Source organism: Nomia melanderi, chromosome 3, assembly GCF_051020985.1.
Source record: "Nomia melanderi isolate GNS246 chromosome 3, iyNomMela1, whole genome shotgun sequence".
NCBI lineage: Eukaryota > Metazoa > Arthropoda > Insecta > Hymenoptera > Halictidae > Nomia > Nomia melanderi.
In genome coordinates this window covers 11,488,335-11,503,234 of record NC_135001.1, presented here as the reverse complement: position 1 = coordinate 11,503,234, position 14,900 = coordinate 11,488,335, and the positions used below count along the sequence as shown (strand labels likewise).

The 14,900-nt window shown below is 35.4% G+C and overlaps 1 protein-coding gene across 5 annotated transcripts in view; it reads left to right on the top strand.

The window, feature by feature from the left end:
* The window catches only part of LOC116427342 (klarsicht protein), a 256,385-nt gene that overhangs the window by 157,945 nt on the left and 83,540 nt on the right, over positions 1 to 14,900 (top strand). For all 5 annotated transcript variants that reach the window (XM_076366198.1, XM_076366200.1, XM_076366196.1 and 2 more), the window contains exons 8-9: positions 2,528 to 2,791; positions 12,351 to 12,676. In XM_076366198.1, the coding sequence (XP_076222313.1) occupies positions 2,528 to 2,791; positions 12,351 to 12,676 (590 nt within the window). The remainder of the gene's footprint in view (positions 1 to 2,527; positions 2,792 to 12,350; positions 12,677 to 14,900) is intronic.

The window sequence follows — 14,900 nt, the reverse complement described above, 5'->3', positions numbered from 1 at the left end:
CTATTTAATATGTTGACCGCCACCGTGGTCACTGATGACCAGATCGTCTATATTACTAAAAAATAATTACAAGAAGAAAACTGATATCGAATTAACATGTTTAGTAACGTGAGTAACTAAATGTTAGTGTAACTTGAGAACTATGATACTAAACCATTAATAACTAATTCTGATACTGTTATGATACGATAAGTAATGTTATACAAATCGTTCTAAATTCTCGTGGCAGTCAACTTGTTAATTGTCTGTGAATGATGAATATATTAATTATTCACAGATTGGATTTATTCGTTATCCACAAAATGATAATCCTATTGAATTTATTCATTATTTTAAAGAACTTTTGCTCGACACTGGTTCCGGTGCCCACTCGCGATTGTCTTCGATCTTCCCGCTCGTCGTGGAAATTGACTCGACCTGCTTCCTCGCCACGAATCCCCGCTTTTACTTCCGATTTAATTACCCGCGCGCATACAAAGGATTGATAGGAACGGTCGGCTTTATGAGCCAATTGCGGCGAGAGTTTATTCTCGGTCAAATCCGATCTCATTTTTCTAGTTCTGATATCACGTACACTGATCTCTCAAACATTTTCAAGATACGCCGAATTCGGTTGTCACACGAATTTTTCTACACGAATTAGAAGAATCATTTTCTTTATATACTCGTTATTGATTGATACCCATTACGCACCTCATGAGAGATTCTTAAAATAAATTCCACAGTTGACAAGTTAATGGAGTTGTTTGAACATGCATGGATAATTAAATGTTAAGTAATTATATGGAGTAAGTTCGAGGAAGAGATAAATATTCGTTGACCTCTTGTTTTATAACTTCGTGTAATACTCCTGGCAAAAATGTCGAACAGAGGTTTGCGTATGTAAATGTCAGTTTATATTTATTTATATTCATTATTGTAAATTATTAACTATAAAATAATCCTAGCCAGCGTATTTGTCGAAAAAATCATAGAGCAAGATTAATGATGCATATTCACTCTATTTTCGTTCTGTATGTTTCTTAATTGCTTAGTGTTTATTGTTAACAATTTATTATAAACTTTGTTTTACGGAACAAAATGGTTAAGACGGAATCAGAATAATCGATCTTTCCAATTATCAAAAATAAAAGAATCGTTGAACTCCACTATGAAGTCTTCTTCTATATAGTTTTACACGTGATGATACAGAAACGATTAAACGATGTTACAAGTTTTATGTTTCATTTGAAAATTTTTTTCCTGTACAAGAAACGATCGATTTAAAACTAGAAGACATCGATTTGCTGTTCCCAGAATAAAGAAATAAAACAGTTCAAGCAATAAATTCATTTTATTGGTTGTAATACCTTCCGTTGGTCACTGATTGTTCCGTAGAATGGAAACTGTACAGCTGGAGGTTCGCCGCGGGGAAAATTAGTCAAGCAATACGTATCTGCATTTTTACCGACCTTTTATTCTTGTTCGCGATTCAACTAATTTTACTCTGGCCTCAGTCCAACCGGCACCTTCCTTTCTTTCTACAATATCGCACGAAAACGCTGCCACCTTCTTTTCAGTCTCTTCGAAAAATTTCGCATGTAAAATCTCCACTTGCGCTATGCCGCGTCGATTATCTACAAAATCGCAAGGTTTCACTCAATATTTAGATCGAATATTTAAATTTTGTAGTTACATACAGTTGTTAATTTTTTAAATTGTCAATTTTCATGGTTTTAATCCTTTACGTGCTACGGCTCTTTACAAAAACTCGGTCGGAACGTGCCGATCGTGCTTCTTTCTCTTTAGCTTGGATATTATATTACGCTTTTCCAATTCTACATAAAATAAATAATAAATAGCTCATGATTAAAGCTTTTTGTGGAGCCTAAAAATAATACTTTCCTTCCCAGTCTCTCTAACATTAGTCATCGATGATAGCCATGGAGATGAATATACGACTGCCACTCTTTCCAAAATCGTATTTCGCTTGAATAAATAACAAGTAGTGTGTGAATAGATAGTATTTAAATTGGCCAAAGTCTCGTATTTTTAAATTTTATCCATTTTTCAGTTTTCCTAAGAAAAGTAGAATAGACGTTACAATTAATAGAATAAGTATAAAAAAAACTGCTAGGAGATTACTTGATAGTTAGACTGAAGAATTTAGCTGATCGATCAATCTTCTGTTTTTTCTTGTTCAATTTTGTATTGGTTTTATATTCTAATTTCCGATATTTTTGGTAATTAATTTACTATTCGGTGTCACCGTTACGCGTAACCGATCAAAACCATAAAACTGTAAACTATAAAGACACCTCGTCCTTATGCCATTCTGCTACACATCGAGTCCTCCCCCAACTATGCAACAAGTGTAAAAGTCCATTAATCGTGCGGTTAAACACGAGAATAAACGATATAATAAAGAAAGATAGTTGAAAGGTTTAATATTATAAACGCTCCTATACCGGTTCAAACGCCCGGCGCGGCCGGTCTACGCCGTTGCGAGGATTATCAGATAAAGTGATTCGGCGATTTCGTGTTTCAGAACGTAGTGCCTTACCGCTGCAGTAGCGACAGCGACGAGGAGCCAGTCACGAAGCAGCCCCGACTCAGCCGCAGACACTCGCGGGGTTCTGGAAGGGAATCCCCGGGTCAGTCGGCCCGCTCGACGCGCTCGGAACGCTCGAAACGCCACAGAGCGACGAGATCGCCGCGATACTCGGAGGATCCGGCCGCAGTCAGAGCGGATCTCTCCGACACCGACGCGTCTTCCGAGAATCGATCCGTCGGCGAAGGATCTTACTTCGAGGTGCGTACATATCTATATTCGACAGAAAATTCCATCCTCTCTTCTTTCCTTCCGGAACTTCTCTTCCTTCCACGCAAATCACCCGAGTGTTGTGACACGTTTGTGCGAACCCACGTTCTCCGGAACACTGCCCGTGGAACAATGGTGTTCTTGTGCGGTTCGAGGGACGCCGAGAATTCTTTTCGACGAGAGTGACCGGTCGAAAATCTGCCACGAAGCGGATTTATCGCCTGTAACCGAGAGCTTGTGGATCTTTGGATTAAGGCATTCTGTGTTTGGCTTCTGTGATCTCCCTTTGTTTTGGATCTCTTTGAAGATCCGGTGATCGATGTTGTGATGGATAGTGATCTTTTTTTTCTCTTTGGTTTCTCTTCTCATTGGAGCTGTATTAGTTCCGTAGCATTGCGAGGGAGACTGTGTACGGTGTTGACCGATGAGCTAGGTACTGGCTTCGAAAGTTTCGGATATTAAAGGAGTTGAATTTTATTTGATTTTATCGTTCCGACGGATTTATCGTTTGTACCGATGCTCCGATTCGAACTCCGACTGTCGGTGTGCAAAGAAGGATGGAGATAAAACGTGCGAACTGGAGGAAAACAACGTGCGGTTGGAAAATCTAATCAGTTGTTTAAATTCGACATAGTGGACGTGGAATTAGATCTGACGTGTTAAGCATTTTTGAATTGCGTTCCTAGCGAGCCACTGTTTGCGGCTGCGTAGTGCGAAGTGCGGTGAATTATTTCTTTACATCTGGTGATTCGCGAAAAGTGGAGTCATATGAATACATAGAATGTGTTAATGAATAGAACTGTGCGAGATCTTACTAGGACAGTGTAAAGGTTCGTGAAACAGTTTTACCGGGATCGTGTATTAGATAAGACTGATTAAATCGGAGTTTTAAAACGTGTACACTGCCGCGGAACCTTTCGATCGCGTTAGATTTTCAAAACAAAGAAAGAGGTCTTCAAATAAAGAAATATTTCGTTGGAAACGGTCTTTTGTCATTGAAATGGTGCGTAATATTAAAATGATCCTGTATTATTTCAATTCCATGTGATTTTTCTTTTGAAAATGAAGAGTAATTAAATGCGAATAGAAATTCATAGATTCTTTTATTTAGTTGTATTTATTATTCGTAATATCTTAAAAAATTGGGTTCATTAATTGCTCTGTGATGTTTGATAATATTTAATGATTATTTCAAATAAAAGTAAAAGTGAAAGTTATAAGCGTGATATATTTCACGTCGTTAAAATTAAGATTAAAGATATAATTATAATATACTCCATTGAAATGAAATTAAAAGTGAAAATTATAATCGTAACGTATTCAATTACTAAAAAAATCAATATGGTAATTTCAAAATATTTTTGAACGGCAATGTACATATTTCTATACTTCTAAGTGATATTCTCCTTTTAAAAAGCACTAAATGATAATATTTTAGTTTTTGTTTCATTAATAATGCGTTTAGACAAGATAAAATAAACCAAAATCTTGATAAAAGAATTCTCAAAAGAAGTTAACCCTTTGCTATCACGAGGTGATTCGCAGTTATCACTTGATGTAGGAAAAGTGTTATGTATAACGTTAAGCTTTGTATAACGCATCAGTATGTGAAGTATTCCAATACCGTAACTTTGTTTTCTTAATTGATCTATGTTTTCATATTAGTTAGTTTGAAAGGATGTCGTCTATGTTTCATTGAAGACTGTTGAATATTCGTAGTAAAAAACCTTCGAGTGCAAAGGGTTAAATAATTTGGAATAATAACGGATTCGTTCATTTAAAAGAAAATTCAGAAAAGATTTCAAGAACTGTGTGTAATATCTGTGAAATAAGTTCGGAAGTCATACGATCGTTCGATTACGAGGATGGTCATCTGACTGTGGAAGTTGATCCTTATTAGCAGACGGCCATTGTTTCTGTTCGTGCACGCAGGAAGTGTCGGCGCATACTTGGTGCACCACGTTGCATCCACGTGTGACCAGTTCAATCAAAATTTGGAGTATTTGATCATATGACCGTTACACAGTGGCGAATTTTTCTAAAAATTGTGGCTAACATTAAATCTATATATATATATATAATTTCATATATAATTTCTTGTTATTTTGAATATTTCAATTTCAAACTTCCGAGCATACTAAAAATCGACAGTGATAATTTAAAGAGCTAGTCGAAAACTTATTTTTGGATTATCGTGTATATTTATTAAATTCAGTAGTACGTATTTTGATCTAGTATCATTTACACCTTGGTTTCTTAAAAAGAAGACATCTTTAAGCTGTTACAGATAAGAGTAGATAACATATATGTTTCTTGTGCATTCTTGAGTAAAAAGTTAGTTATCAAAGGAGATTGAACATGAAAGTTTTGTAGATTGAAATGAAAAAAATACAAAGTAAATCATATCAAGTTTTGTTCGCTTATTGTGCGGAATTTCCAACCAGTGATACTAATCAATATCGTATTGTATAACGTTACAATGGCATTTATACGTCTAATAGTACAGCAATTAATTAGTTTCATATTAATTAATTAAAACGTCTACCGTTTGTAGTAAATATTGTTGTCATCGGAATTCATAATTCATATATTTGACCCTAAACAATTAAATCATTAGCTTCTTCAAGAAATGTCGTAACAAAAGTTCTCAATACTTTATCTTGCAGAATGACATATATTGATTTTCATTCTGATTTTAAAAACATCTGCTGTTGTGCGTGCTTGCTACGGTGTCAGTTCATTCCTCAAATCGGTCATGTAATAGATTTGTGCCAGTGAAATCAGAATCCGTATAGTGTTACTTGAAGCCACATTTTTTCGTAGCGGATTAACATTTTTGCTGATCGTATTCGAATCGTATAAAAGAGTTCAAGTGCCGGATAAACGTTACAGGTCGGCTTTTTGCGACGCAAACCGAAATTAAGGAAACTTGTGAATAACCGTTTACCATTGCGTTTCGTTTTCTCCACTTTCGTGAAATCTCGAGTGTATTAATTGACACTTTTCAGCTTTTCGACTGGTCGTTGCGTTTCGTCTATTTTTTTTCCTTGGAAGGCTCGTTTCCAATATTCAGCTCTAGGAAAGTAGTGCTCTCGTTAAATTCTTCATAACTTTACTTTCTCCTGTGCACTTTCTGTTTCAAAATTAACTTGAAAAACAGATTTCCCTGTTAGAATTTCCTATGATCAACGACCTCTTTCGTTGCTCTTCGAACGAACCGACGAATGAAGAAGGATTTCTAAATCAAAAAGAAATCGAAAATTGTGGGGAGATTTTTTTAAACGGTGAATGACGTTATTCGTAAAATGACATAATTGCGAAAAACGTTTGAAACGATTTACAAAGTATTATTAAAAATGTGCTGGTAATAATCTTAAATTACAGTCGATGTCATCTTTCCACACTGAGATATTTCCAGTCTATAATTTCGGGGGTGCTAATTAAAATCTTGATGCATTGCCATTTTCATTCGAATTGTTCTACGGTTCCAGGATCTAAATTAAGGTAACTGTAGTTGCCTCACGGACGTACAATTAAGGTTCTTATTAGCGTGAAGTGATACTCGAAAGTGCAAGTAAAATCGTAGATATCTCACAAAATAATTAGTCTTCAGCTCTGAGTGACGGGAAGAGTCAATTTATTAAGAATAAAGGGGTAGATACGGCTGTTTGATTAGACGAAGAAAAAAAGAAGATCCGGACGATAATGATAACTCATTAAATCATATAGTACCTCTATTAATCATTTTATTCTTTAGTTCATTACTCGCCGTGTAATTTTATTGCTTTATCATTATAATAGCATACATTAACGAGCTTAACCCAGAAATTGAAGACTTCTTCCGAGAAACTTTTACATGTAATATATACTTACGTGCATTTTAGTTGTCTTTCGTTGAAGTTCGAATTAATATTTTATTTATAGGAAACGTATAAAATTCATTATTACATAAAACAGTAGTGTTTCAAGTCCCGTTACAAGTTTAAGATATGTGGAAAATACCGACGAAAAAATAGAAATGGTATTAAATACCCCTGAATGCAGACCATAGATACTTGGTAATTGTTACTTTGATATTTAGTTTAATGTCAGAATATAATTCACTGTGATAGTATAATTCGTTATGGTTCAATAAGTATTACATACGTTCGTAAAGGGACTACTTCTATGGGATCATATTTATCCTTATAGACAATTACTATTATCTACATGCTTATTTTTTAGGAGAAATAATTACGAATTAAGAGAACATGTGATTTATGGAAAACATATGTAATCAATTCAGAATTATATGTAGCCATAACGTAGCCTGGGAACGTATGAGAGCTCATTATTCGAAAAGCGATAATTAATTTTAACTAAAACTGGACCAGTTATCTGTCTGTTCCATCGAGGTCAAAATGTCATATCCTTTAACCGTGTATTGGATAGAATTAAGACCTAAAAGAAGCTTTTTCCATTAAATATTTTAAATCGCGGGATAAAAAACATTAATTGGTAATTTTCTATTTTTAAAAATATTTTTTTTTCTTTTTCATTGAGGAACTAGGGATTAAATTATGAATCAAGCTTTATTAAAATTGCGATAATAATTTTTAATCAATTTCTTCTTAAAATATATTAATGCGCAAAATATAATGTTTCAGTTAATTCTAAAATTACTTTACAATGTGAAATTATGAAATCGAAAACTGCTTAGAATTATCGTGTCTGTATAAAATATGAAATATATACATTTGTAACAACTATCTGTACGTTGCATAAAGAAAATTCTTACTAAAAAATAGTATTTTTATAAACTACTTCAGAAAATTATGATTTCGCACAAACATTTAGGTCTGAATATTAGAAAGATGTCTGCTTCGATTTTCATTTTTTTTAAAACCATTTTTCCATTGTTGAGAAATCATAATTCGCTTCTCAGCTTGTAGTTAATCCGAGAAATCGCGGGATTGTAAGGACTCGGGCTCACGAATGAATACCTGAATATGGGAACGGGTCTTGATCCTTATTAGCGGCCATTGTTTCTTTCCAGGAACAGAAGTGATCGTTTGGACGACCTGTGTGCCTCGAATACATTGTACAGTCTCGTAGAACTGGTGTTTCTGTTCGTCTTAGCGACATAAAGGGAACCTTCTGGTTTCTTACTTCTGCTGGTGTCTCTAAGATAACGTATACACGGTGTTCGGAACATTTGTATCGAAGGTTTCGTTGAGGGATAATTGAATTAGATCTGAAAGAAATACAAACTAATTAAAAATTCTTGTCGTTTTATTTTACAATGTGACGTTTGTGTTACAACGTACAAATAAATATTACCAATAAATAAACTGAAGAACAATAGGTAATTTTCAACCAAAATATGCAACGCATTGTTGAATGAATTTATCAACTCAAGACAGCATAGGTTTCAGTTTATTACGATTTTTTAATTTCGAAAATAACTGAAACGTTTTTAAGGTAAATTTAGAGTTAGTATCGCAGAAAAATTGAATAGTTCAGTATGATTACTTTATATATACACTTGTCTCTATATTAAAATTTATATTCTGTCTAGGACAACCAAGCCTCACTTGACTTATAGTCATCAATGTATAGTCGTATACAAAATTATTGGTAAAAATTTATTTCTTTTTGAAATCTGCACAAATTTTTTAAATCTACGATTCTTATTCTAAATGCGATTAACCTATGTTCTTGTTATAAAATATTATTTTCTAATAGAACATTGAAATATAGAAACTGTGTAAAGGACTGTTCTGTGCGAAAGGAATGTTTTGCTAAGAAATTAAACAAAGAATTTTACGTTTAATAAATTTACAGAGGATTTTACAAGGAAATGTAGTCGATGCTAATATTTTTGTTCATCACTATACGTTAATCAATGACTGTATAACATTATTTGTCGCAAGCGTTGCTTGTTTGAATGATATATCGTTCACTGGCAGCGATGATATTATTACTACTCGTTGACTGGAACTCAAACAGCGTTCCTTTCGCTCCGTCTCTTATTGTTAGTCGCTCGATGAAATTGATTTATAGTCGTGCCAGGTGAATTCATCGTTACTGGAAATCTATCTTTGAATTGTCTTTCAACATGACAACGATCAAGAATGATGTATTCATGTAATTATCTTTGTATCGGGATGAGTATTCTATTTAACTTTCGTACTGAAAATTTCCATTTTTATAATACAAAACTTGTTTGTAGACTTTATAAACAATTCATTTTGCATATAATAAGTATGGAAAAAACAGACAAAGCGAACTCATTTATCTACAGTTTTGCATTTAACACTACATTGAACGGGTGAAAATCGACCCATTCCAGAATTCTTCTTTCCAATTACGAAAAAGGTAACAAATCCTCTCAGAGAAATAGCTTTCGAACACCCACACTGAATTCTAACTCAATCAAAATCTCAATAAGTTTAAACGTTCGGAAAGATTGGGAAAAGTTAATTGCAGTGGTGTCAGCGTTAGAATATTGTTACAAACGTATACAGTTCTGGCATCAAAGTATTTCACGCATCTCTGACTCCGCGGAGAACAGGGTCAAACAAGAATACGGACAAAAAGTCGAATGGAAGATGATATTCCGATCGTTCGAAGTGACGGTGATAATTTTGTGCGTGAATCGCGAGGCATTGTGCGAGTAAGTACACGAGCATCCTTATCCCACCATGAAATTTCACCGTTCCGCGAAGAAAATCGATTTCGACGTCGTTCCGTTCGTTATCGAGCCGCGAGCGTGCACGAGAGAGGAGCGGGGCGTGAATAGCACGAAGAAACGGTACTCCCTCGTTCCTTTTTGTGTTCCTTTTTATCGAGGAAGCTCGAAAAATCTTTTCTCGCCGATGCGCCGCTGCTCTGCTCGAGCGGAATGAGAACTCGCCGGGAGAAAGTAAGTACTTACACGCGGGGCCTTTTACCTTCTGAAATATTCACGAGGCGAAATAAAATAAAAATTGAAATTGACGCGTAATTACACATACGTGACGTTGAGGAACGTGCTTGCATCGTTGCATCAAAACGCTCCTCTCGCGTATCGCGTATTCCTCGCGAACGTGTGAGCGCTGGCAGAAGCGATAGTTCTTTTTCCTTCGTCTTCTTTTTTTCTCTCTTTTTTTAGCCGTGCGTTTTTATTTCCGTGGAAAACCAGTTTCTTACGTCGCGAGGCGGAAAGTTATTACGTTTCATTATTTTTGAACCATTACTTCGCCACCGGTTCGTCGTTTTGTTTCGTTAATTAGCGTCGGCGAATGTTTATATTCCGCTCGGAATTTCTTTTCGACGCGTTTGTTTTGTCATTTTTTGCGCGCAAGGGATGGATGTCATTTTTTTATATATTTGAAGACTCTTCTCTTATTTGTACAGCTGAAGAAGGTATCCGGGAAATCGTTTTTAATTATGATTTTTTATTTGCTTCGTTTGGACACTTCTTATCATGATTTTTTATGCTAAATCTCTAGATTCACCTCATCAAAATAATTTCCTTTCGTTCTAATGAAGATTTTATCATAGAGAAGTAATTACCCGCTAAATTGCAAAGTGTGTTATGGTCTTTAAAAAGCAGTAAAGTAATCTCAAGCGAGAAAATTTTGCAAAATTAAAAAGAAAATCATAGAACCGTACTATTTGTTAAGAGTCAAAGCCAGACAAGAACATGCATTAGAAAAAGCTTGAATATAGCTGCATTAATTAAACAAAATATTAAGTTTTATTACTTGTTATTTATTAAATTGTAAATATTAGGATTGGTTCCAAACTTCTGAGTAGTATTTCGTTTCTTACTTGATTGAATTTTATAATTAGATTGCAGCCATTTAGGCACTTAAAGAATTATCAAAATTAAAAAATCAAAAATATATTTGAATTAAACGTTATATCATTTTATTTTTAATTTATTGGAACTATTTATAATAGAAACGGAATTTAATTTTTTCAATCGACAAAGAGAGAATTTAATTCACCTACATATATGTGAAAGTGACAAAAATTCCACAGTCTATTTATAACTTTCAACTATTATCATTTTATCGTGGTGCAAGAAAGAAAGGAAAAATCACATTGAAACAGTGAATCCTTTCTCGTTAGAATTCTTGGTCAAGGTTGAACACGCTTCCCGAGCGGACTATCTTATCCATTAATATTTTAATAAATCCGGTGTTTTTCGTCAGCGTTCCAGTTAGCGGCTCGATCGATAATTAACTTCTTATCGTGGAAAATTATCGTGATAATCGGCTGGACGGTTTTGCGGCGGTCAGTCGCGATTGAGAGATGTGCTTGAACGCGCGGTTCTCGTGCACGGCGCAATGTTTTTGCCTTCCGATATCAAATAGTACCTAATGTCATTCGTTAAAAATAATATTCGATACATTCGATCGATCCTCTGTTGACCGGTTAACCTGTTAACTGTGAAATTTAGTTTAAAAAGTCTTTGATTGTGCACGAAAAAAAATCAAACAATGAAGTGTATACTTGTCAGACGTAGCTCGAATGCACCTATAATATATTCTAACGAAAAATTCAAGCAAAACGAAGAAGAAACACGTTCATCTCAAGAAATAAATAATTCATCGTTAAATGAATTTGAATATCATGTTGACTTGTAAGATGACGCGTGTACTCGTTGAACGTAGTTAACTGGTTAATCGATTTCGATTAATAGTTGCGGTAAAGTGTACCGTGGCAGACATTTGAATTTCAATGTTTCTATAGGAAGTTCTCAGAGAAAAGAATTTCTTTCGTAGTACAGGTAGGTCTGGATTAACGGGATTTCGATATTCGATTTAGTGCGAGTTATAAACTGTTACCATATTACATTTCATTCGAGCAGAAATTCAAACATACATTTAAAATATTCGAATAATGCATTCAATTTCTAGAACCTATTTCTCGCGCCAATCGAGAGCTAACTGTAAAATAAAGTGGAGAAATTGATTGTTTAGTATCGTGCAACGGAACGCAAAGTAGATTTTTTAGTTGTTTAGTAAATAGGAATCAACGTTAATCCTTTTCCTCTAATATCGTGTCAGACTTATAACGATGATTTTAAACCGAAGTTGACAAATCGAAATATTATTTCTTCTATTTTAATATAAATTAAATATGACTTTTCTATTATCAACTTTTAATCTTTAGAATAAACGTAGACACAGAATAAGTATCATTCTTTTCTTTCCTTTTTTCTCTACTAAATCATTAAAGATAAAGTAATTTTATCGAGCACGTTGTGAAAGAAACCATAAGTCAAAATGTATCAACCTGTTAACTGTAGAATTTAGTTTAAAAAATCTCTCGTTTTGCGTGGAATAAAATGAAAACTGAAGTGCGTACTCGTCAAACGCAGGGCGAATACACTTAAGGTATATTTTAATGAGGAACCAAAGCAAAACAAAGAAGAACTACATGTTTGTCTAATAAAATAAAGAATTCATCGTTAAAACAATTAATATCATTTTAAGCTTTAAGATTGACGCGTGTACTCGTCAACTGCAGTTTACTGGTTAAACAGGGGAATGATTTTCACGGTGTCCGGTGGTTGCAGGATGAATTATGCCAGCTCTGTGTGATGGACACAAGGTCCGACGAAGTGGAAAATTATCAAGGAACCGTTGCTGAACGAATCCAGACCACTTTGGGGGATCAAGGGGAGGAAGGGGACATCGAGGAAGACGCGGTCAGCGAGGACGAAGAGGACGACATGCCACCAACACCCGACACCGTGCCGGTGACAAATTCGACGGCGATCGAGGAAAGTTGCGATCAGATCGACGGCAGACCCAGAATCGCGGAACAATCGAACGACAATCTTGCCAGCGACGAGCCAGTGAAACGTCGTAGAAAGACTGAGGAGGTCGCCTCATTCAGCACGTAAGCCATTCTTATCTTAAATTCTTATCTCGAGGGTATACGTACAACACGTTGACGTATTTTGAAAGGAAATTGTTCCGTGAGAGTCCGATACTTTTTTCTTGTTTCACTTTAATTTTGGTTCGAGGAATTTCAATTGTTGCCTTGTTTCGAACAGAACGCATTCGCGTGGAACGTTTTTATTGCATGCTAATGCTGGTAATCTGATGCAACGGATTGCATTATGTAACATTTGAAAAAAAGTTAAATGGTACTATTCCTTTTAGATATCGGAACATTTACATTCACGCACTGTGTTAACGATGTTTTATTGTCTGAAAGTGCTTCTTTGAGACGCAATTTACTGCATACGATGGAGAATTGGTTTCGTCAGATAATTGTTTGCAACGATTATTTTTTTAATCTTTAATGTATAGAGAACAATAGGAATTTGTATTTGTATTTGTAATATTGATCAATATAATTAAGCATGATATGGTAAATTTTAAAATATAAGTTACCGGATCTCTGATGTTTTTTCAATAGATGCCTGGTGGAAAATAATTATTTTTGTAATAATAGATGCTCTTCTATTGACTCTTTTCGTATATGTAATTGTAAGAATGTTTCTTTCAATCCACACGGCCACTCTTATGTTCCTCGAGTCTCGCTTCAGTCGCGTGCTGTCTCATTTATACTTTTATTGTAACACTTTCTGTGACCGGGCTTTTTTGTGTCACTTTCTTTCCTCGCCATAGCAGAACATGTAATGAAAGGAGAAAAAAATTTGTAATGCGCGCCAGATGATGCTGGTAGGAATGTAATTATCAATGGTATTCATGAACATGTACTGAATATCGTTTTATTTCTTATTACTTCTGCATTTTTTAGCGTCTTGTGGAAGGCTCTATGCTTATTTATATTCCGAAGAAGATTCAAATTCAACTCTAAAGAGGCATTTTTAGAACAAGGAACTTCCTTAGACCATCAACAGTGTATTTGAAATGAATCCGTTCAATCGATTAAGTGATTACGAATGAGTATACTGTTTTCAAATTTGGGAAACAATATTTCATAAAACATATACAAACGCAATTTTTCAATTTACGTTCCGCTTAAATCGGAAGCAAAACAAAAATGGCACCACTTTTAACATGCTAAAAAAGCTATAGACCAGAAATGTCCAACCTGTTAGCTTCCATGGGCCTCATTGGCAGAAGACGAATTGTTATGGGCCGTTCATAAACTAATAGCATATTTAATTTGTATTTGTAGTATTATTAACTCCTTGCAGTACTATTTAGCCGGGAAGAATTCGGGCAATAATTATAGCAACCGATATCTCACTCGTGTTATAATCTCGAGTTTCACTCGTGCCATTCATATTTGCTCCGAAATTGTGGTCACAAGTGGACTGGTTAAAGTAGTGCAAGGGGTTAATCCATTCACTAGAAACTACGAGATATCTCGTAATAAGCGTTACAGGTTTACTATATGCCTCTCACGTTAGCTCCATCGACCGCCAAGCTGAAAATGCACAGGGGAAAAGGAACTCGTCCACTCACGATGCTCAGGCATCGGCTTTCGACGCATGGTAATTATTGGCGCATGGCAATAACAAAGGACGGAAGCGACACCAAATGCGACGAAGTAATACGAAACTATAGAGAATTTTGCTTTCTATCGTTACGTCTCACTACTACTTCATAGCATTTCGGCCGTCCTTTGTTATTGTCGCGCGCCAATAATGACCATGCGTCGAAGATCGACGTGGCCCGAATATCGAAAATTGAAGAGTCTCCTTGTCCCTGAGCACTTTTACCTTGGCGGCCGATTGAGCTAACGCGAGAACTGCACTGTACTCCGCGTTGTTCACCAAAAAAACCCCGAAAGGAATGCTGCTCTAATTGGTCAGCATTCATCCTTTCTCATCTCATTTTCAATACTAATTTGCTATTGGTCAATATGTTACATTTAACCAATCAAAACCATAAATAGAATCCTTAGCAACAGGCTCCTCTTGCCTCTGTGTCGTCTCGGGGCTTTTCTCTTGAACAACGCGGAGTAGATCGTTCACTATTGATTTTAGCGCCCTAGGCAGGAAGCTCGAAATTTTCCTAGCAGTGAATGCATTAATGGTTCTTTTAGTTACAATCTAATAAAGTTTGTAAGCTTACAACTTCTTGATGGCTCGCATTCGCAATTGTCTTGGGCCGCATACGGCCCGAGGACTGGTTGGACATGT